A 21991-nucleotide genomic window follows, 5' to 3' on the forward strand; every position below is an offset into this window, starting at 1 on the left:
CGAGACCACCGCTGCGTTCCCACGCCCGGCCCCGCCTCTTCCGCTGCGAGCCAATGGAAGGGCGGGGCGGGGCGGGGCCAACTCGTCACGTGGCCGGGCGCGAGGCAGCTGCGCGCGGCGCGGCGGCGGCGTCTCCTCAATGGGGCCGCGCGCGCGGCGCCAGGTGCGTGCGGGGCGCGCGGGGGCGGGGGGCGGGCAGGGCGCGGTTGCCATGGAGACGGCGGGGGGGGAAGCTGTTGCCATAACGACGGCGGCCGCCATAATGGGGGGGGGATCCCATGGCCTCCGCCCTGAGGGGACGGAGCGGCCTGAGGGGAGCGAAGGAGACCGGCGGGGCCGGGGATGAGGCGGCGGGGCCGGGGGTGACGGGAGAGGGGCCGGGAAGCCTCTGAGAGCGGCGGGCGGCCCGGCTGTGGTTCGCCCCCGCCGCGCCGTCGCCCTCTATAAAAGCTCGTTTTTATGGACGTTTCCCCCTGGGAAGGAGCCTCGGTGTCCTCCCCGCCTGCTGAATCCTCGTGCTGTTGCTTTTCCCGCAGGTTTAGCGAGGAGGGCACAACGGAGAGGACAGGTAAGGGCTCGAGCAATCCCGAAGGTGTGACTCCCCCCCCCCCCCCTGCTTCCCTTTCCAGGGTCAATCCTGGAAAACCAGCGTGGTTCCGTGGGAGTCTGTGGGATACAGAGCTCAGCCGGGCTTTGCTGTGTCACTCTCTCTCCTTGCTCATGGAGCCATTGGGAAGCACGTGGAGAATCACAGCGTTGAATAAAAACCTCTGGTGTGTTTTGACTCACATCCAAGGAGGTCGGATCCCGTGGTTTTGTGTCTTGGATAGGAGTAGGGCTTGTCCTCCGTCCCATTGTCCCTGGAGCCTGTGTGTTTCTAGGATGGGTTTGATCCAGCTCCCAAATGCAGCTCCCACATGGAGGGATAGGCTTGGGAATTGGCCAGGGACAGCTCAACTTTTAGCTGAAACACGGTGGCTTTTAAACGATCTTATCCCAGCACCATAGAGCCGCTGAACTGAAAAAGAAGCTGCGAATTACACCCCTTGCTGGTGGCAGTTCTCAGCACTCAAAGAAGCTAAAAATAATGGATGAGCAGTAGGTTCGTACTTGTTTCTTTTGGGAATTCGTGGGGGCTCTGCTGGAGGAACGCAGTGTGGAGCTGGATCACTTGGCTTTGATTTTAAACATCCAGGTATAGCTTTAGTTGTGTGTTGGGTGCTGAGCATGGAGATGGTGTCAGCAGCGACTTCTCCATGAGGTGGTGGAGGAGCTGTTCTGTGAATGCCCCGTTTTGTCTCTGCAGGTTGGGCTCTGGTGCTGACTGTGTGATGTGCTTGTGTTTTGCAGAGCCACAGGGAGGTTTTTGTAAATACACACCCTGTGTGAACCTCAGCCCTCGTTTGACACACGTGGTGTTCAGGTGTTTGCTTTTGCCTGGGATACAGCTTCATATTTCCAACATTTCTGCAGCTGGATATGTCTGTGTCACACAGGAAGTTGCTGTGGTTGGGTTTATCCAGTGCTGATGACTTGGGCCCGGTTTAAAGCTGAAGTCTGGAAGGCTTTAGGATAAATTAAGGGATTTCTGTGGTGGGGAGGGAAAAGGATAATGCAGCAAACCCACACAGGGACTCTCTCAGTATCCCTGATAAAAGTGATGGGGACAAGGCTGGGACAGGGGAACGAAGCAGCTGAGGCAGGAATCCGTGGAGTGTTGTGTTTACAGTCTTCAACTCCCTGTAGTCCAAATAGCTGGAAAGTTCCCAGTGTCTGAAGAAGGCTGGAGAGACACTTCTTACCTTGTAAGTGCCTGTGGCTGCCTCTCCTCCATGGCACCTGTGTTGCCAGGGGGAACCTGCAGTACCTGGTGTGGTTTTTTCCCCGTGGCAGTGTCATGCTCTGAGGTAATTGCATTTAATTTTGGCTACCTCAGCTGTGCCAGCACGATCCATCCCTCTGGGGAGCAGAACTTCTCTCCAGGACTAAAAACTGGAGGCTTCTATTTCTTGGCTGAATCCCCATGAATTCTTTTTAAGAGCAGTAATAACTTCTTTGGATCTAGGCTGTATTTATAATGGGGTTTTTGTTCCTTTATGGCTCTCTGCACTAAATAATAGACCTGAAGGTTGAAAGTCATTATATCAGACAACCTTACCAGGTGATTATAATTCTGAAAGGTGTTTCTTCCTAGGTTTAAATTACTTTTGAAACGTTGTTTAGAGGCACTTAAAATTGATTTGATGGCTCCATTCCTGCTGTTAATAGTGTGGGAATGTGCAGGGTGAGCGAGATGGGGCAGTGGAAGCAAACAGGGGAAGGCCTAGGTGGGAGTTTCAAACAGCCTCAATATTTGAGGCTCAGCTGATGATTCACAACCCAAAGATAATATAAACTTAAATTATATCCAGTTTGGAAATGAAGAAGGATTTACCTTTGGCTGTAGCTCTGGTGCTGCCGAGGGCAGACTCAAACTTCCCTCTGAAACACTCCAGTTATCCATTGTTAGTGCCTGGCTCATCTAAAGCGTCTTTGCACCATTAAATGAAATCTGGCTGGCTTTGTGGAAGCAGCCTGTCCTTCCAGGAAAATCAGCTAATCCAAAAGGAGAAGGATTTCCTTCCTGGGAAGGAAAAGGAGGGGCTTTTCCCCTCTTTATCCTGACAGTGCTTGGCTGCATTCACTCAGCGGGGATTTGATGGTACCACCTGACAGATCCTGTGTCCAGCAGGTCCTCCTGTCTTCCTGAGAGTCACTACTTTGGTCTTTGGAGATTTAACCCCCCGAAATAGTTCACCATGAGGCCTGACAGATTGCAGGTGCTCAGGGGTGATGAGGCTGCAGAGGTTCATTGTCAGAACAGCGTTGAAGTGCTCCCAGGCTCAGTGTGGGTTGGAAAAACACAGGGTAGGTACAATGTTCACAAGGGTGTGTGATGGAGGAGCCCTGCCTGACATGCACAGAGGGGGAAGACTGGGAGATTCCTCACATGCTAAGGGCCTTTGACACTTTTATCCAAAATCTGGGCCCTGCAGTAAGGCCCAGTAAGATAAAAAGGGGATTATTTGGAGTGATGAGCACTGTGTTCAGTGATGTTTCAGGAGGCAGGTGTTGAAAACCAGCTCTCTGAGGTGTTTTACTGTTGTTACAATGATTTATTATTGAGCAGCCTGGTGTGGTGGAAAGTGTCCCTGCCCATGGCAGGGGGTTGGAACGACACAAGCTTTAAGGTCGAGTCCAAGCCAAACCATTCCATAATGCCATTGTATAAAGTTTTCTGAAGGGGTCAGAAAGAAAAGGCTGCACACACGGTGTATCTGAGCATCTGACAGTGTCACTTTGCCCTGTTCTCATCATCCAGCATTGCAAGGTGGTGGTTTCCTAGAATATTGGCTGATTTCTCACACAATCCATGCCAACACTTGCAGCACAGCCCAGGTGTCCTAACTGGAAAGCGCTGCCCTGTGTGACCTGCTTTGCTGCCAGGGAGCAATAGCAGCATCTCCCTCAGATCTCCCTGAGGTGGCAAAACCTGCAAAAACTCTGATTTTGGGTCAGCAGCTCTTCCCCAGCATTTCCTCTGGCCAAAATCCCTGTATCTAACAGAGTTTTTGCTGGACTCTTCATTACAATTGGCAAGAAAAAAGCAGAGGAGGGTGAACAGTTCTGTTCATTTTCATTCCCTTTTCTTAGACTTATTTGGGAGAAGCAGAGTGGGAGAGGACTGCGTGCTGGCAGACCTTTTGTGTTTTATGTCACGGGCTGTTGAAAGAGTTCTCAGACTGCACTTCCTTTTCATGGGCTTTAAGGTCGTTTCCCAGTGCTTGCAGACGCATGGCAGGCTGAAAAACCCTTCTCTCGTCACCAGGAAATGAAATGCTCTCCGTGGATTTTTGGAGCCAACAAAAATCTTTTTGTCTTCCCTCCCACTGTTTCTCAAGCAGCAAGTTTGCTGACAGGCCTTGTCAGGAAGGGGGGAGTGCTGCTCCGAGATCCAGGCTCTCTGGGAAAATGAACGGCTGAGGTGAAACAAAGGGTCTGGCAAAGTGTGTTTTGCTGAGGCAATCACACCTGGGTAAAACAGCCCAGGATTTTACGGTAAAGAAGGTTAAGGAAGTGGATGAGACTGTGGGGCAAAGTTCAGAGACAAAAACATGCAATTCTCAGCCCAAAGGTGATCTTGGAATAATAACAAACCTGGGATTTATCCACCTGTGCAAAGCTGGTTCTGCAAAACCCCGTTGTCCAGGTGGTGTTGTCCATGTGCAGTGACTTTGCTTGCGGTGATTTGTCTGCTACAGAAACTGGATGGCTTCTACGGTGAGCCTGGACAAGGAAACGTTATTGGAAGATGGAATGCCACCTGCAAAAAAGCCCAGGTAAATTTCGTTATACTCCAGTGAATTGCTTCTAACAAGAGCCTTTTCCTTTGCCTTGCATTGTTCTCTAAGGATTGTGACCCTTGGTGACCGCAGCTCTTTCGCTTCCTGATCCGAGAGCCGCGCGCTGGCTTCTGGCCGTGCCCTGGGCTTTGCTGCTGTTAGTGGAACAAAGGCCTTCACGCCCAGAGTGTACTTTTTTGGAGTTTTAACCCTCAGCCAGGGGATGGGGTTGCACTCAAAGCTGTATTTTACTGTCCTGTCTCCATGGTCCTGTCCGCTCGCAGCGTCAGGTCGAACATGTTGGTTGTGCTTCTTCGCTTGAGTTGGATGGTGGTTTCCAGGACGACAGGGAGTTACTCAAATTAATATGATTGAGCTGCATGTAAAGGCTAAATAATTTACTCTGAGGCTCCCTGTGCTTAGAAACAGGTGGTCTTACAGCTCTGGGAGTGGGGACCTAACTGGTGGATAATTCTGTCCATCCGAGACTGGCACCGTGGCTGCTGTGGACTCAAAAGTTCTTGTGAACAAGCAGCTAATTCATCTGGGGAGTTGTCTCCCACTAATTTGACTTTTCTGGAGGGCTGCAGGATAGTTCTGTGTGGTCTCAAGGTTGATCAGTGACCCTGGAATGTGCAGAAAAGAGGCTGGGAGATGATTTTTTCCTTGCTCAGGATATCAGGGCAGAAAAAAGTGTGTTTATCAGCAGGGAACAGAATGCCTCTTTCAGAGATGTCACACAGGACATTAAGACTTGGGTATTAGTTGTTATTTTGGATTTCAGTCCCTGGATTTGCAATAGTGTTTTTACACTAGCTCATTAGCACGAGCACTTAATTTATTCCTCACGTGAAGCTTGCAATCTTCAAATTAAACCCTGTTTATCAGCACTAACAGTGCAGCCCTCCTCGAGGAAAGGGTTAACAAGTCTGTTTTCATAGGCAGGAGCTGAGGGAAGGCACAGCTCCATCTGTGTGGTGTTGGTTTCCTCTCCCCTTCTCACTAAATATCACGTGTTTGCTGATAAAGCCCATTTCTTCCATACAAGCTGCTTCCCCAGGCTGCTGCTCCAATCCTGGGGAGCTGCAGTGGGTCCCTGCTGCAGAAAGCAGCTGGACACCAGGCAAGGCAAGGCAAGGAGCAGCACATGTGTTTAATAAGTGATAAAGGTCATGTTTAAAAGCACTGTGCAGGTATAAAGCCAGGAAAATATGGAAGAGGGGAGGAGGAATAAGGAGAATCCAGCCCTGCAGCCCTTTCATGTGACTCTGTGTCATCTGGGATATTCCAAAAGATTGGCCTGGAGCTGACATTGCAGGCATCACAGGGAAGGGATTGCTGGTACAGCTGAGGGGCTTCCTCAGCAAACTGGGGCTGGGCCCCTCCAGGGCAGAGCTAGGAGGAAACCTTCCCTTGCTTTTCTCTGTGCTGGGATAAATGGAGCTCCAGGCCCCTGTTCTGCACCTTGTTTAAACCAGGTTGTATTTCTGACCTGCATGGGATCCAACACACGTTTTGTCTCAGGACATAGAGCATGTGTGTGTCTCATTCTCTAGTGCTCACCACACCTTTCCCATGCTCTCCAGCCTTCCAGGTAACTTTTATTAATAGACTTCCCTTACTCCAGATTTTTAGTGGATTAGCTTTGCTTCAGAAGCACCCCAGGGTATCACTGACTTCCCCAGTAACCATCACGGTAACAGATTCGATTCCCAAAAATGTTGTAATTACGGACCTTGTGTTGGGAGCATTTGTGCTGCTGATCCGTGCAGCTCCCTGCTGTCTTTTAAGGATACCAAGCTGCTTCTCTCATGCTCCATTTATCAGAGAGCCCCAGTGGATATTTGATGCAAAATTTAGGCACAGGGTACCTCCCTCTCCCTCGGTCTGCATGTCCCACCACCCCAGACACCCTTCCACTCATGGTGGTACCAGCTGTGCTCCTTTCTCCTCTTGCAGGAAGCTGTTGCCAAGCCTCAAAACCAAGAAGCCTCGGGAGCTTGTTTTGGTGATTGGAACAGGAATTAGTGCTGCAGTTGCTCCCCAGGTCCCAGCGCTGAAGTCTTGGAAGGGGCTGATTCAGGCCCTCCTAGATGCTGCTATTGACTTTGATCTCCTGGAAGATGAAGAGAGCAAACGGTTCCAGAAGTGTCTTCATGAAGACAAGAACCTGGTTCATGTTGCCCACGACCTTATCCAGAAGCTGTCTCCGGTCAGTGTGCTTGTACCTGCCCTGAGCGCTGTTAGGGTTAGGGATTTGGCTTTTGGAAAGAGCCAGATTTGGTTCTCCAGCACCAGTGCCCCCATCCCAACAATTCCTCTATGTACGAGGAACCACAAGTGCAGTTACTGTGCCGGGTGCCTGAGACATAACCCTGCTGTGGACATGGTTTTGGGTGTTTCACCTGGACCAAGATGATTAGAGGGATGGGACACCTTCCTATGAGGAAAGGCTGAGAGAATTGGGATTGTTAAACCTGGAGAAAAGAGCTTCAGGGGTGACCTAATTGTGGCCTTCCAATACCTGAAGGGAGCTGACAAGAAAGATGGAGAGAGACTGTGGGAAAGGGCCTGGAGTGACAGGACAAGGGGGAATGGCTTCACACTGACAGGGGGCAGGGCTAGATGAGATATTGGGAAGGAATTGTTCCCTGTGAAGGTGGTGAGATTGCCCAGAGAAGCTGTGGATGCCTCATCCCTGGGAGTGTTCCAGGCCAGGCTGGAGGGGTTTGGAGCAACCTGGGATAGTGAAAGGTGTCCCTGCCCATGGCACAGAGTGGGATGAAATGGCACAGAGTGAGCTTTAAGGTTCTTCCCAACCCAAACCAGTCTGGGATTCTGCAATCCTATGACTATGCTGAGGGAGAGCACCCACCTTGGTGGAGCTCTGTGTTTGCCCTGCAAGGACGCAGAGCTTTGCAGGGTGTTGGGGAAACATGGGTAGTTTTTCATGGAGTCATTTGGCATGAGGCGGCGTTAAGGGGCCGGGCTCTGATCTCGATCTGTGTCCCCTTCTCAGCGCACAAGCAACGTTCGCTCAACCTTTTTCAAGGACTGTTTATACGAGGTGTTTGATGACCTGGAATCCAAAATGGAAGATTCTGGGAAGCAGCTGCTTCAGTCTGTGCTTCACTTGATGGAAAACGGGGCCCTTGTGTTAACCACAAACTTCGATAACCTGCTGGAGCTGTACGCAGCACACCAGGGGAAGCACCTTGAGTCTCTTGACCTGACTGATGAAAAGAAGGTAAAGGATGATTATTTCTTTTGTCAGGAACTGTGGTGGTGCAGGATGTGCTCTCGTGCTGCCTGAGGGCACTGGACTGATTGTCGTGGTTTAACTGGTGGCAGACAACCTCCAGGCAGAGGCTCTGACTGTTCAGGGCAGCTAGCAGAGGAATGAGGAGGAACGCTCCTTTCTGGAACACTGGTTTGCTGGCTGCCATCCAGTGCTCAGGAGGAGTCCTTAAGCCTGCTATTCCTTTGATCTCCGTCCTTGAAACTTCTGGCTTGGCCTTGCTTCCACATAAGGCTCAGGCTGATGTTTCTAACCAATATGGGAAACTTCATGCAAAATGCAAAGCTGAACTTTCTATTTTTATAGGGTGCTGCAAAATGCTTTTTGTGATGGGTGTTCAGGGCTGCAGCCTTTGAGGCTCCCCTCTTGCCTCATGTCCTCTTCGTGCAATGGCTGGAGTGGCTCCTGCTGCTGCACTCTCGGAGTTACTCTCTTCATGCAAACATCCCTCCTCCTGCCCCAGTCAGGCTGTGAAACCCTGAGCTCTTTGCACCTGCCCACCTGATCTCTCCATCGTGGGTTTTACTGGTGGGGAGCATCTCATCCTTCTGTTTGCATGTTAAACACAATGTGTGTGTCCTGTGCAGTCCTTGGTCTCTTTTCATTCTCATTTCTGTGCTTCATGTTTCCTGCGTGACCTCTTAATCTACATGGCTGGAAGTACTTACAGTGTTACAAATAAGCATTCTAATTATTGCAAGCTTAAACGAGCTGAGGTCTGCAGGAGTAAACCGAGAGCCTTGGAAGCAGCTGTCTGAAATGGAGGTCAGCTCAGCTGGTGACTCCCTCAGAGCCAATAGGCGCAACAAAATAAAACTTGGTAGGCTTGAGAAACATGCTGATGTAGGATTTGTAGTTTTTTCCCCTTCTTCTGGTAAATCTGGCATATTGATTCATTCTCATCACATTCAGCAGTCAGCTGAAGCGTTGACCCAAACGAGCAGCACAGGCTGTGGCTGCAGGCTGTGGTGTAGAGGCTGATGGAGAGAATATGAGGAAGAAGCAGCCTCTTTGGAGTTCTTCCCCAAAACATTACCTTTAGCAGTGCTGTGATAGCCAATGTGATGCACTGACCGACGCTGCTGCGGGTTTGTGTTGTGTAGGTGCTGGAGTGGGCACAAGAGAAGAGGAAGCTCAGTGTCCTGCACATCCACGGCGTCTACACCAACCCCAGCGGCATCGTGCTGCACCCGGCCGGCTACCAGAACGTGCTGCGCAACACCGAGGTCATGGTGAGCCACGCTGGGGGCCCAGGCCTGGGGTAGCTACAGCTCCCACTCGGGTCAGCTGGGCATACACTGACTTTAGACTGAGCTTCACAGAGGGTGGGGGAGAATAAATTAGTTATGGGAAATAGGAGGGGTGAGTTCCTTAGCCTGCTACGGTGCCAGAACACCTCCCACACTTGCTGAAGGACGGCATTGCTGCAGAGCCTCAGAAGGGATAGGGCAGGTGCTGTCTCCTGTGAGGATGAAGCTCACCTTGACCAAGAACATCTTTCCCTTTCTTAAAGCGAGAGATTCAGAAGCTGTATGAAAATAAGTCCTTCCTCTTCTTGGGCTGTGGTTGGACAGTTGATGACACCACGTTTCAGGCCCTGTTTTTAGAGGCTGTCAAGCACAAGTCAGACCTGGAGCACTTCATGCTGGTGCGGAGGGGAGATGTGGATGAGTTCAAGAAGCTCCGTGAGAACATGCTGGACAAAGGGATCAAAGTGATTTCTTACGGAGACGAATACGCTGACTTGCCCGAGTACTTTGAGCGGCTGACGAGCGAGATTGCCATGCGGGGCCGCGCAGGTACGGGGCCGGGGGCTGGGGGACACTTGGCTGCCACCACGGAGAGTAGACAGGGTTAGTAGCCCCTGTTCTCCACACTCTATAAAAATTCCTCAGACCTCTTTTTTTAAGAAAAGCTGAATTTGAGGGTTGCTTCTCTGAAATCGCTGTATGCTCCAGCAGTTTAAGCAGCTGGGCTGTTTCCCACGCCTACAAGCTTTGTTTTTTTTATGTGCAGCTGCAGCTGTTTGTTCCCTTTCTAGTGAAGGGGCATTTTAGTCTCACGGACCTTCATGCTGGTCAGCCTGAGCCAATGCTTTTATACAAGAGGTATCACTAATAAATCATAAAAATGGGGGGAAATTGGGTTCACTGGCCAGAGCCTTGCTGGCAGGTATTCTGAGGCTTAGTCCAGCTGGGAAAGCCTGTGTGAAACCACCACATGGGCGGCTGGCTCTCCACCTGACACCGGTCTCTGCTCTGCCCCAGGTATGCCCAAGGAGGGGCAGCAGCTGAACGGCTCTGCTGCTGCCCACGCTGAGGTAAAAGGTAAGGAAGGCTCTCTGGAGCCAAGAGGCTTCACCCTGTGCAGCTCCCTGGAGTCCCAGGCAGGTTTTCAGCCTTTGCTTCCACGCAGGATGCAGCCCCTGAGCCTCAGCCCTGCCCAGGCCCTGAGCCATGGCAGGGGCAGGCCCAAGCCAGGCCAGCAGCCCTCAGGGAGGCCGGAGCCCATCACTGTCCCACTGCTGTCCAGCACCGAGCCAGGACCCTTTCGGCAGGGAAGAGGCCAGGACAGAGCCTCCACAGATGAACACCTGGTCTAACATTGCATTGTGGTTTTACTGGGGCTGCATGTGCCTGCGGAGCGCGGTGTCCCCAAGGGAGCTGCAGCCTCCTCTAACTTCAGACCTAGTGCTTTTATATTCTGTATTTCAATTAAAAAATGAAACTTGAGCTTTTTTTTTTTTTTTTTTTTACTGGAAGCTCTAGTTTTCTAGTCCTGTCTTTTTACTGTACAGTATTTTGTATGTTGAAGTTGTATTAAAGGCCTGCTCACTGAACTTCTGGCTGCTGTATCATTTACAGGCCCTCTCACCCCACACTGGCAGGAGTTCATCTCTCCCAAACCCAGTAGGAAACAGGTCCTGGCTGGAGGCAAGTTATTTATACACAGAGAACAAATTATGAAGTTTATTTTATATAAATTATGTCTCTTAGCAGACAGCATTCAATTTATTGCACTATAGCACATCTGCAATACAGAGCTACAAGACATCGTCAGAGAGGTTTGTATTATTCAGTGTAGCACTTCCGACCGGGATCAAGAGGCACTCGGAGGGGGGAGAAAGGGTGCAGGAAAGCAGCAAGCAGCCACCATTCTCTTCCAGTATTAATGTGGTTTGGTTTTTTTTTTTCCTTTTTACTAGCAAATAATGCCAAGACCAGCAGGCAGGAGCCAGGTAGGCACGCTGCCTTCCTCCTCTGGACCCAGCTGCCACAGCTCTCCAGCTCCTGCCCAAATATGTGGTGTCTGGGGGCCCTGCTCCAGAGTCCGGGTGAGGACAGATATGGGGGACTTTAAGGCAATTCAGCATGTCCCCTCCAGCCCAGCACAGGCCGTTACCTTTTTTTGGTTTATCAGCTTCAGTGGAGCTGCCAGGAGCAGCACCATTAACAGCCAGATCTAACACTGCCCCTAAGCCCAAGTCCCTCCTGCCTCCTCCCTAAGCTGGTCTAAAAATCAAAAGCAGCTCAAAAAAAAGCCTTCAAACCCACCAAAAAGCACAGCAGATCCTGGCACCGCTCACCCCCCGTGCAGCACGAACAATACAAAGCTCTGGATTCGGCCTCCCCGCAAGGGAGCCTGCGTCACTGGACACAGACTGGAGGAACCCAGGGAAGGGCTTTTTGTGGATAAAAGGGAGTTTATCCAAAAAAAGTACTCCTCATGCTGCTATTCCTCCATTCTGTTCTGCACTACACGGGAAAGACTAGTCGGTGACAGGGTAAAGCATGTTCTTCTGGGACATCTGCACACAGCGATTTGGTGTTTAGGCCTTCATGAGCGCTGCGACCACGGCCTTGGCATTAAGGCTTCGCAGATCACAGTAGGTTTGTCCAGTACCAACGAAAACGATGGGCTTGCTCGTGATGTAGGTCATAGAGATGGCGGCTCCCACCTGCCGGGGACAAGCAGCACTGTTACATCCAGTGCTCCCCCTCAGGGAGCTCGTCATTCATTCATTCATTCATTCATCCCCCACGTGTGGAAACCAGACTGCTAAATTTGGGCTCAATGGTTTAACCACAAGAGGAAAGTGCAGGAGTGCCCTGTGTTTGACAATTCCCGTCTCTCCCCCCCAGTCACCATCAGGAAACTCCGTGCAGAGTCACCTCAGCAGCCTCCTTACCTTGTCATCGATGGTATCGAACTTGGTGAGGACGATGCCATCAATGAGCCGTGGTGTCTGGGCCATGGAGTGATCAGCCAGGGCCTTGTTGAACTTGACCTGAGGGAGAAAAAATATCCAAGAAATGCACTGGTGGTGCTGCCACCATCCAATTCTCTGGTAAAACCTACAAACGGGTTCTTTCCCGCTCCATCTCTCAGGAACAAAGCCTCCACACTCACCAGCTGATCCACAGCCTCATTTCCCACCAGTGCTTCCCCAACGAACAGGACCAGGTCAGGAGCGTTGACAGCGATGAGTTTGGCCAGAGCGGTCATCAGGGGCGCGTTGTCCTGCATGCGGCCCGCCGTGTCCACCAGCACCACGTCAAAGCCCTGGTTCCGAGCTGGGGCGGCAGGGAGGCAGCGTGAAGGACGGCGCTCGCCCAGGACAGCCACGCCCGCCCCCGGCTCTGCGCATACCGTAGGAGATGGCCTCCATGGCGATGCCCGCAGCGTCCTTGCCGTAGCCCTTCTCGTAGAGCTGCACCATGGTGCGCCCGCCGTGGCTCTCCGGAGGGTGCAGCGCGTTGAGGCGGCGGGTGTGGGTGCGCAGCTGCTCCACCGCTCCCGCACGGAACGTGTCACACGCGGCGATGAGGACGCTGAAGCCGTTCTCGATGAGCCAGAACGAGATCTGCAGGGGGTAACAGATCAAAAAAGCCCCTTAGGAGCTGCACAGCCTGACCCCACCACCCTGATCCTGTGATCCAGGATCCTGTCCTACCTTGGCCAGGTTGGTGGACTTCCCGACACCGTTGACGCCACAAAAGGTTACGACGTAGGGCCGGCGATGGCGCTGGGCATCCATGACATCGCGGAGGACGTCCACACGGCGCTGGGGCTGCAGGATCTGCACCAGGGCCTCCTGCAGCGCCTGCTTCACCGTCGAGGTTACCGCTGGGAGGAAGGGGATGGAAAAAGGACATGTCACACGTGGGGAATACGCCTGAGCTCCAAACACACAGGATGCCACGTGGACACTTACTGGTGAACGTTCCCATCACCTTCCCTTCCAGTTTCTTGGCCACAGATTCACAGAGCTGCACTGCAATCTCAGCTGCCACATTTTTAGCTTGGAGAAAGACAGAGCAAGGAGTCAGTGCTGCTGAGAAGGTTACGCACGTCCCCCATCGGCGTCAAGGGAAGGATGGAGTCAATGTGCAGGATCCCCACCGGACCTGACTGCTACATCCCTTTTGCTGCACCATCCAGGGATCCCCAGGGGCAAGACAGAAACCCACCACAGTTCCTGTGGGCAGGAACATCCCAAACCACAGGCACTACGCACACTGGGGCCCACCCAGCAGAGCACAGGGAACCGCCACTAATCCCTCACACCACAGATCCAGACGTACCAATCAAGTGATCCTTCATCTTCTCCAGCACGGGGTCCATGTCCTCTCTTGTCAAGCTCTTGGAACCCACCAGGCCCTTCAGCATGCCAAACATGCCCCCCAGGCCACCCTTCTTCGCACTGTGGAGAAGCAGAAGAGTTACACTGAGGCTTGACAGTGAATTGCAAAGGTCGGATGCAGAAGGGCCTGCCCTGAGTGGACAAACACACCAGTTTGTCTGTCCTGCGTTACTGGTTAGACTGGAACAGGAGTTACAGGAGAGAAATAAGAACCATGTGACAAGCAGGGGCTGTGGGAGCCTCTACCTGGGTTTCGAAGGGTTCTGGACAACTTTCTCCTCTTCAGCTTCATCATCGCTCTCATACTCCAGGTCATAAAGGCGGCCGGGCTCCCGATTTTTGTCCCCCAGGGCCTGCGAGGGGAAGAAGCAGCTTTATGGGCCGGGTGCTACGATGCCTGTTTCATGTTTCTTCACGATCCATTCTCATCCAGGCATGGAGACTGGGTTCATAATGCCCAGCTGATCCCAGAGAATGCAAGACAGCAAACGGGGCCACCTGAATTTTCCTTACCATGTCGGGGTCAAACTCCTCCACGGGACAAGCCTCCGTGCTGCCGTTGGTAGCAGAATTACTGTAATCGAGTACTTTGGCATTAGAGTTCCCCAGATCCCACACCCGGGGCTTCTTCCCCTTCTCCTTCTGTGCGTCGGGCTTTGGAGATCTGGTGGAACAAAGACCAGAAACACGTTGTGTTCAGTGCAGGGAAGCAGCAGCCATTGCCTCCTTAGGAGATGTGAAAAATAAAAGCCTGGATTACCCAAAAAGGCAAAATTGACTGATCTGATCTCCAGAGTTTATTTATCTGAACTTTAACCCTGTATGGCACCACCTCCCCTCAAGCCAGGCATGGACGGACAGCTGCTGTCTGCTCACTAATGACAGGTCTGGACCTCTCCCAGGGTTTCTGGATCTCCCAGCAAAGGGAATCAGGTTCTATTACCCATCTAGGACCCCCAGGTATCTTCTCCCAGTCTTTTCAGCAAGCAGGGAAATAAGGAAAAGGGAAATAAGGTCCAGGAGAGTAAGGTCTGGCTTCCAGGGGTCACCAAAAGGAGGAGAGATTCCACCATGGCCTAGCTGGAACCACAGGCAGATTGACCGTGATCTCATCACCCACCTGGACTTCTCCCCAGCTTTCATGTGTCTCCTGAAGAATTCCTCCCGGTTCTTCTGCAGGATTTCATCCTTGGTCAGTTCCTCCTTGTCCCCTGCTGCCGAGAGCTGCTTGTCACCCGCAGATGCTTTACTGGGCGCTGCCACAGCTTCAGTTCCTGACAGGAAGAGCCCCAACACAAGCTCAGACCAGCTCCAAGCGGATTGGGAAAGCACAGGCTGCAACACATCGCTCTGGAATATTTATTTCCCTCCCATTTATCTTCCCCATCAACTCACCATCCTTTTTGGAACCTTTGTTCTTCTTGTTCTTGACCTTCTCCTTTGGTTTCTCCCCTCGGGTTTCAATCATACACTTGACAGTCTTCTGGGATTTCAGAGACTGCTCAAACGTCTTCATTACCGTGGGAGCTCGGACTTTGCTGCTTTCCTCTGCATCCCTGCGGGGAGGTGACCCATTAGCCTGGATTTCAGCTCTTCCCCCCTCCCACCTCTGCTCAAAACAGGAATTTAAGACAAAACCCAAGCTCTCTACCGGAGGAGGCGCATGAAGTCATCTTTAAAATCAAAGGTGCCATTTAGGAGGCCCAGGGCGCCCTTCTGCTGGAACTCGTTGCGGTATTTGTCTCGGAACTCCTTATGGACGTCATCTATCAACTTGTCCACGTAGGTTAGAGTCAGGATCTTCTGGAAGCCCACCTGCCAAGGAGCACGGCCAACAGACACTGCACTTCCAGCTCCTTCCACAGCAGCAAGGAAGCAAAAAAACCTCTTTGTTTAATTCAGAGTTCTTTAATGTGCGTGAGCTTCAGCCTGCACTTTCTGCTCCAACTACCCAGGTTTTTAAAATGCCCCCAAAAAGTTAAAACAGCCCAGAGCTTTGCTTCCACAGGTGACCCCAACGCACACAGGCTGTCTCATGGCAACAAGGACACGTAGGGCAAGGGCAGAAAACCTTTAGCTTATCTGTGGGTCAACAGGGAAGGTTGTAATGGATTTATGGAGATAAGGTGCCAGGAGACTGAAAAGGAGAGCGATAAATGCTCCTTAAAGTGAAGGGAATGACACATTTCTGGCTTTTTTTCAATAGATCTGGCCAAACTGAAGTTTTACAAGGCTGCAGTTTCTATTTGAGGTTTGATTAGTTTTAATCCTGTTGCAGATGATTAAAATAAGCTGCTACTGCAGCAGCATTCAACTGATAGACACCCATGTCCCCCTCCTGGGGGAAGCCTGGCTACACTGGGGTCACTGCTCAGCATGCCCCTGAAACCCTCATCACACCCCCTCACCCCCCCAAAATCCCAAGACTGGGGAGCCAAACCAGTCTGGGAGCGGAGGTCCAGCCCTACGCAATGCAAACAGCTGTTTGCTCAAACCTCAGCACACCGGGAACCATTCCCCCTCTTTTCTGGGGCAATCCCCTTCCTTCGGGTTTGGGGGCACATGGGGGCTAGAGGGACCCTCCTGCGATACCAGGGGTGCCTAGAGGGGGTCACTTACCACAAATACCAGCTCAAACTGGTTATCCAGTTTGTACTTAAGCGTGAGGGCTTCATGGGTGAAGGAGTTGTTGCCACCTCTCTCCTGGGGGAGAGGAGCCGTCAGAATGGGGGTGCCAGAACCACCCATCACCTCCTCATCCCTGTCACCCCCCTTTCCCAAAGTGGTCCAGCATCCCTTACACATGACCCCACACCCTCTGGGCAGGTGCTCCCACCCATTCTCCCCCAGCTGGGTGATCCCCCCCACCCCCGAGCTGGTCATGCCCCCCCCCTCCCCCGTCCCAGGTAGGTAGTGCCACCTTTCTTCCCCCCCCCATCCCAGGCAGGCGGTCCCACCCAAGTCTCTCTGCTCCCCAGGGTGACGGTCCCATCCATACCCCCAAACGGGTGACCCCACACCCGTCCCCACCCCCAGAGCTGCTCCTGCCTCTGTGTACCCCCAGCAGGTGCTCGCACCTCTGTGCCACCCTCCGCCCCCGGTCCCCAGGTAATGATCCCACTCACGTGTGCCCCCTCCTCACGCAGGGCCTCCCATCCACCTCCCCCCTCACCGGGGCGACACCATTCCCTCAGAGGGGTGCTCGTGCCCTGTTTCCCCCCTCCCCAGGCAGGCGGTCCCAGTCCCCGTTCCCCCGCCAGCTACGTGGGCCCGCCTGATCTCCCCTCCCAGGTAGGTGCTCCCATCCCCACCTCCCCCGCCATGCCCCTAGTCTCACCGATTCTCCCTCCCCAGGCAGATGGTTCCCCCCCTCACGGCAGGTGGGCTCGCCCGCTCCCCCCTCACCAGGTATGTGACCCCTACCCAACCCTCCGCCCCCCGGTCCCGCCCGACCTGCAGGAGGACGGAGCGGATGAGGGCGTTGACGGGGGCGGTGGCGGCGGGCCCGCGCACGCCCTGGAAGCACCAGAGGACGAGGCCGCCCTTGCTGAAGATGGTGAAGAAGTCGAGCATGGCGGCGGCGCCGGGCCCGGCGGGGCGCACACGTCGCTCTGCCCCGCGCTTCCGCCGGAAGTTCCGCCCCCCCCCGCGCCGTTGGCGGGATGGCGGCGGGCGGGCGGGGGGCGGGGCGGAGGCTCGGGCGGGGGGCGGAGCTACGGGGAGGGGGCGGGGCCATGCTGCGGTGCGGGCGCGCGCTGCGCGTGCCGGGCCGCGGGGCGCTGGGAGCGGGGACCCCGGGGAGGGCCCCGGGATGGGGGGGGACCCCGGAACCGGGGGGGATCCCGGGATGGAGGGGGACCCCGGAACCAGGGGGGATCCCGGGAGGGGCCTCGGGCCGCCCCCTCCGCACCGCGGCTCCGCTCAGCTCCGACTTCTTCCGCGGTGAGATCCGGAGGGGTCCCGGGCACCGCAGCGGGGATTTGGGGGACACGGGGAGGGGCACGGGAGGAATGGGGGGGGGGGGGTGTGGATCGCTGAGGATGGGGGGGAGATCAAGTAAATTGGGGGGTCCCAGGGAACGGAGGGGTTGCTGGGGTGTAGGAGGATGTACGGCGGGGTCCGGAGTGCTGGGAATGGGGACGGGGTCGGAGGAATGGGGTGTCCCGGGAATGGGGGGCGCTGGGGTGGTTATGGGTATATGGGAGGGTGCCAGAGGGGCTTGGGGGTGATCCCTGGGGACTGCGGGAGATCACAGTGCGCATTGGAGGGGTTGGGGGAGAATTGGGCGGCTGGTGGTCTCAGAGGAGACTGGGGGATTCCAGACGGCCCAGGGGAGACTGGAGGAAGGGTCCTAGTGGGAACTGGGGGTCCCAAGAGGGCACTGGTGGCGAGACTGGGGGACCGCGAGGGACTGGTGGGGATCCCAGGGACGTTTCCCCCGTGCCCCAGGAGGAGCTGGGGGGTTCGCAGAGAGGCCTGGGGGGAGTCTGAGGAAGCGGGGCTACCCGGGGAGTGTCCTAGAGTGTCCTAGAGGGGTCCCAAGGGGTGCAGAGGGCACTGGGGTAGGTGGTCCATGCGGGCTGCCAGCTGTGCCCCCCAGGCTCCATTGCCCCCTTTGGCCCGGCAGAGCTGGGGCAGACCCTGCAGCGCATGGGACAGACCCTGAGGGATCAGCTGCCGGCCGCGGCGAGCGGAGGACGGGGCTGGATCCCCCCGGGAACCCACCCGGACCCCCGGCCCCCCGACGAGGCCGATGTGGTGGTGGTGGGGGGCGGCGTGGTGGGCTGGTCCGTGGCCTACTGGCTGAAGGTGCTGGAGGGCCGGCGGCGGCGGCACGGAATGAGGGTGCTCGTGGTGGAGCGGGACCCCATGGTGAGACACCCCCTTCCCAGGGCAGGGTACGGCCATGGGAAACCCCCTGAACCCCTTTTATTTTTTGGGGTCCTCTCCTTCAGTATTCCAGAGCCTCCACGGTGCTGTCGGTGGGGGGGATCCGGCAGCAGTTTTCCCTCCGGGAAAATATCCAAATGTCCCGTTTCTCTGCCAGCTTCCTCCGCGACATCAATGTATGTGGGGTTGGTTATATGGGCGGGGGGGAATTTGGGGAATCCAGCCCCACTCACCGTGGTCCCCCTATCTCCTTACAGGAGCACCTTGGGGTGCCGAATGAGCCCCCCATCGACATCCAGTTCCAGCCCTCGGGATATCTGTTCCTGGCATCCCCCCAGAGCGCTGCCGCGCTGGAGGCCACTGTCCAGCTCCAGAGGTGGGGGACACACACAGGACCCTCCCGGGGGGGACAGGTTTCAGGGGTTGAGGGTCATCTTGACCCTCCTCCACATGCTGGCCATCCCCAGGGACGAAGGGGCACAGGTGACCCTGCTGTCCCCCACCCAGCTGAAGGCGAAATTCCCCTGGATAAACACGGAGGATGTGGCTGTGGCATCCTATGGTACGTGGGAGGATGGGGGAGGGCAACACCCTTCCTCATCCTCATCCCCATGCTCCTGATGCATTCTGGCTTTATTTATGGAAAGGGAAGTCCAGCCCCCCAAAAAGTGCATGTATTGGTGGGTCACGCTGTAGTCCCCCCCCATGTTTCCTTGCCCAGGTCTGGAGGATGAAGGCTGGTTCGACCCCTGGACCCTCCTCAACGCTTTCCGGCGCAAAGCCACATCCCTGGGGGTCCAGAGCTGCTCCGGGGAGGTGCGAGGTGAGGGATGGGGGTGCACAGTGAGGATTCCCTCCTGCCACCCCCAGGACCCCCCACCTGACCCCAAAACCCTCCAGCTTTTGTCACCTCAGCCAACCACATGATGCCACCAGCACCGCCGTCGGCGCGCATCAAATACGTCCACGTGAGTGTCTGTGCCACCCCCCAGCTTCCCAGGAGCGCCCGTGACCCCCTGGCACCCGTGACCCCCGTCTGTGCCCTCCCAGATCTACATGCCAGACAGCCTGGAATACCAGCCAGTCGCCTGTGCCATCGTGGTCAATGCTGCAGGTGCCTGGGCTGGGAAGCTGCTGGAGGCGGACGGGCTGCCCAGGGGGCTGTGCCAGCCCCCCCTGCCCATCCAGCCCAGGAAGAGGTACCGGGGGCTCCCAGCAGGGACAGCCGGGCAGCACCCCTCTGTTGTGGGGCAGCTCCTGGGGTCAGAGTGGGGACACATCCCAGCAACTCCTTTTTCAGGGGGGTGATCCCCTTGGTGCTGTTTTGGGGAGCACCCCCCACCCCTGTGTTGTGGGTACTTTTATTTTGGGGGGGTGTCATCCTGGCACCCCTCTGTCTAAGAGGGGGTGACGTGAACCCCTGGGTGCTATCTCGGGAGGGATCACAGAATGGGACACACGTCCCAGCACCCACCACCCTCCAGCTTCTGGGGGGGATGGTGAGCTTCCTCAGTCTGTTGTTTGGAAGTGGGGTCTTGCATCCTGGAGCTCCCATTAGTCCTCAAGTGCCCCCAGCCCCAGTGTCCCCATTACATCCCCATACTCCCAATCCCAGTGTCCCCATTATCTCCTCAGTGTCACCTATTTGCCCTCAGTGCCCCTAGCCCCAGTATCCACAGTATTCCCCCAGTATTCCCAGTGCCCCCATTATTCCCTCAGTGCCTCCATTACCTTGCCTCCAGCCCAATTATCCCCATTACCCCTCACAGTATTTCAATTATCCCACACTCCCAGCCCCTCCAGTGTGCCTAGGAGTGACGTGACCCCTCCATGTTATTTTTGGGGGGGGTCAAACATCTCCCCATCCCAGCCCCACTGCACCATATTGGGGGACAGGGGGAGCACCCCTCACACTCTTTTTGGGGGTTCCCCAGGTATGTGTTCTCCTGGCACTGCCGCAATGGCCCTGGCCTCTCCTGCCCCTTCCTCATCGACACCTCCGGTGCTTATTTCCGTCGGGACGGCTTCGCTGGGAACTACCTGGGCGGGATGAGCCCCTCTGAGGTGAGCCCGCGGGGTCCCCTAATATTACCACAGGCCTGGGCCCTAGGGTGTATCACGGTGTCCCACAGCCATAGGGAGGAGGAGAGAGAAGATCCAGCAGGCAGGAATTGTGCAGCAAGATTGATTTATTTAATTATTTTACAAACTCTTTTATAGACTTTTTTCTTCGTAATCTAATTGGACAAAGGACCAGGCACCCCTTGGGGGTGATTGGCCAAAATCCTAAAACATCCATTGTCAAAATATTTTTCTACTGTACTATAAACAAGACTTTTCAAGGTTGCAGGTGGCTTGGTTGTTTACAGAACTCTGCTGCATCTTCTGTGAGAGAGAAAAGTCTCTCACGGACTTAGAAAATAGCAAGAAAATCCTCGCTAGCAGCATTTTTGTATCCACACCCTAAGATCATTCACCCCCCTGTTCTTCATCAGACTCCCCGAGTTTATCCTTTCCCAGGAGGAAGAGCCAGATCCCAGCGATCTCTCGGTGGATCACGATTATTTCCAGGAGCAGGTCTGGCCCCGGCTGGCTCGGCGGGTCCCGGCTTTCGAATCCCTGCGGGTCCAGGGCTCTTGGGCGGGATACTACGACTACAACACCTTTGACCAGAACGCGGTGCTGGGCCCGCACCCCCGGCTGGAAAACCTGTTTCTGGCCGTGGGTTTTAGTGGCCACGGGCTCCAACACTCGCCAGCTGCCGGCAGGGCCGTGGCTGAGCTGGTGATCAAGGGCCGCTACGAGACCCTGGATCTGCGGAGGCTGGGGTGGGACAGGCTGGTGGATGGGGAGCCGCTGGAGGAGCACGGCGTGGTTTGATGGGGGTGGGGAGGGGGGAAACTGAGGCACAGCCATGGACCCCCCCTCCCCAGGCCAGAGGTTGTGCCCTGTAGGAATAAAATGGTTGAATAATGAGTGTGCCGGGGAATTAATGGGGTCCACACCTGCCATGCTCCCTCCAGCAGTGCTACCAGTATCCCCCCCAGTACCCTCAGTTCTAACGTCCCCATTAAGACCCTCCACAGCTTCAGTGTCCTCACTACGCCCCGTTCCATCCCAGTATCCCCATTATGTTCCCATACCCCCCAGTCCCAGTGTCCCCAGTATCCTACAATGTTACCTATTGCCTCCCCAGTTCCCCCCAGTCCCAGTGTCCTCACTGTCGCCCATTCCCCCAGTGCTCCCATTATCCCTCCAATGCCCTCCATTCCCAGTACCCCCATTATGTTCCTGTGCCCCAGGCCCAGTGTCCGTGTTACTCCCCCAGTGTCCCCACTAGCCCCCATTTCCCCCCACACTTCCATTATGATCCAGTGCCCTCAATATTCCCCCAGTGCCTCCAGCCCCAATATACCCCCAGGGATCCCATTATCCCCACAGTGCCTCCAGCCCCAGTATCCTCAGTATCCCACCACTGTCCTGCAGTGTCCCCATCTCCAGTGCCCCCAGTATCCCCCCAGTGCTCCCATTATCCACCCCAGTGTCCCCAGTTGCAGTATGCTCATTACCTCATCCAGTGCTCCCATTATCTCCCCAGTGCCCCCAGCCCCAGTGTTCCCAGTATCCCCCATATCCCCCCAGTATCCCCCAGTGTTCCCAGTATCCCCCAGTATCCCCAGTGTCCCCTGTATCCCCCCAGTATCCCCCAGTGTTCCCAGTATCCCCCAGTATCCCCCCAGTGTCCCCAGTATCCCCCCAGTGTCCCTCAGTATCCCC

At 55.0% G+C, this 21991-nt stretch overlaps 3 protein-coding genes across 7 annotated transcripts; 2 read left to right on the forward strand and 1 right to left on the reverse strand.

Annotated features, from left to right (window-relative positions):
• The first annotated feature begins 75 nt into the window (after nucleotides 1-75).
• FAM118B (family with sequence similarity 118 member B) lies at nucleotides 76-10519 on the forward strand. Of its 5 annotated transcripts, none has more exons than XM_048328724.1 (9): nucleotides 76-163; nucleotides 537-568; nucleotides 4302-4379; nucleotides 6342-6594; nucleotides 7402-7629; nucleotides 8784-8912; nucleotides 9194-9479; nucleotides 9948-10007; nucleotides 10071-10519. In XM_048328724.1, the coding sequence occupies exons 3-9, from the start codon at nucleotides 4309-4311 to the stop codon at nucleotides 10280-10282; spliced, it is 1239 nt and encodes a 412-aa protein (XP_048184681.1). In that variant the 5' UTR covers nucleotides 76-163; nucleotides 537-568; nucleotides 4302-4308; the 3' UTR covers nucleotides 10283-10519. The 5 variants fall into 5 exon arrangements, with proteins under 5 accessions (XP_048184681.1, XP_048184682.1, XP_048184683.1 ...); XM_048328725.1 differs by having other exon boundaries at nucleotides 10079-10519; XM_048328726.1 differs by having other exon boundaries at nucleotides 10096-10234.
• Nucleotides 10520-10635: 116 nt separating this feature from the next.
• On the reverse strand, nucleotides 10636-16948 carry SRPRA (SRP receptor subunit alpha). Its single transcript, XM_048328719.1, has 14 exons — nucleotides 16778-16948; nucleotides 15944-16027; nucleotides 14976-15139; nucleotides 14720-14880; nucleotides 14445-14598; nucleotides 13838-13988; nucleotides 13571-13677; nucleotides 13266-13384; nucleotides 12896-12982; nucleotides 12635-12807; nucleotides 12331-12544; nucleotides 12091-12254; nucleotides 11870-11968; nucleotides 10636-11638 (listed from the first exon to the last, which is right to left on the reverse strand). The coding sequence occupies exons 1-14, from the start codon at nucleotides 16895-16897 to the stop codon at nucleotides 11510-11512; spliced, it is 1926 nt and encodes a 641-aa protein (XP_048184676.1). The 5' UTR covers nucleotides 16898-16948; the 3' UTR covers nucleotides 10636-11509.
• A 208-nt stretch (nucleotides 16949-17156) lies between these two features.
• Nucleotides 17157-21190, forward strand: FOXRED1 (FAD dependent oxidoreductase domain containing 1). The gene is made up of 10 exons (XM_048329021.1): nucleotides 17157-17266; nucleotides 17952-18196; nucleotides 18280-18390; nucleotides 18472-18590; nucleotides 18682-18776; nucleotides 18936-19037; nucleotides 19115-19182; nucleotides 19265-19413; nucleotides 20149-20278; nucleotides 20735-21190. The coding sequence occupies exons 2-10, from the start codon at nucleotides 17975-17977 to the stop codon at nucleotides 21092-21094; spliced, it is 1356 nt and encodes a 451-aa protein (XP_048184978.1). The 5' UTR covers nucleotides 17157-17266; nucleotides 17952-17974; the 3' UTR covers nucleotides 21095-21190.
• The last annotated feature ends 801 nt before the right edge of the window (nucleotides 21191-21991 follow it).

This window comes from Corvus hawaiiensis, chromosome 25 (genome assembly GCF_020740725.1).
Source record: "Corvus hawaiiensis isolate bCorHaw1 chromosome 25, bCorHaw1.pri.cur, whole genome shotgun sequence".
NCBI lineage: Eukaryota > Metazoa > Chordata > Aves > Passeriformes > Corvidae > Corvus > Corvus hawaiiensis.

Excerpts from the sequence above, each read along its gene's own strand:
- FOXRED1 (XM_048329021.1), top strand. The coding sequence starts at position 17,975 with ATGGGACAGACCCTGAGGGATCAGCTGCCGGCCGCGGCGAGCGGAGGA. Across the intron at positions 18,197-18,279 it reads TGGTGGAGCGGGACCCCATG|TATTCCAGAGCCTCCACGGT; the intron begins GTGAGACACCCC and ends CCTCTCCTTCAG. Across the intron at positions 19,038-19,114 it reads CTGCTCCGGGGAGGTGCGAG|CTTTTGTCACCTCAGCCAAC; the intron begins GTGAGGGATGGG and ends AAAACCCTCCAG.
- SRPRA (XM_048328719.1), bottom strand. The coding sequence starts at position 16,897 with ATGCTCGACTTCTTCACCATCTTCAGCAAGGGCGGCCTCGTCCTCTGG. Across the intron at positions 11,969-12,090 it reads ATGAGGCTGTGGATCAGCTG|GTCAAGTTCAACAAGGCCCT; the intron begins GTGAGTGTGGAG and ends TTTCTCCCTCAG. Across the intron at positions 11,639-11,869 it reads TCGATACCATCGATGACAAG|GTGGGAGCCGCCATCTCTAT; the intron begins GTAAGGAGGCTG and ends TGTCCCCGGCAG.
- FAM118B (XM_048328720.1), top strand. The coding sequence starts at position 4,309 with ATGGCTTCTACGGTGAGCCTGGACAAGGAAACGTTATTGGAAGATGGA. Across the intron at positions 4,380-6,341 it reads CCACCTGCAAAAAAGCCCAG|GAAGCTGTTGCCAAGCCTCA; the intron begins GTAAATTTCGTT and ends CTCCTCTTGCAG. Across the intron at positions 9,480-9,947 it reads TGCCATGCGGGGCCGCGCAG|GTATGCCCAAGGAGGGGCAG; the intron begins GTACGGGGCCGG and ends GCTCTGCCCCAG.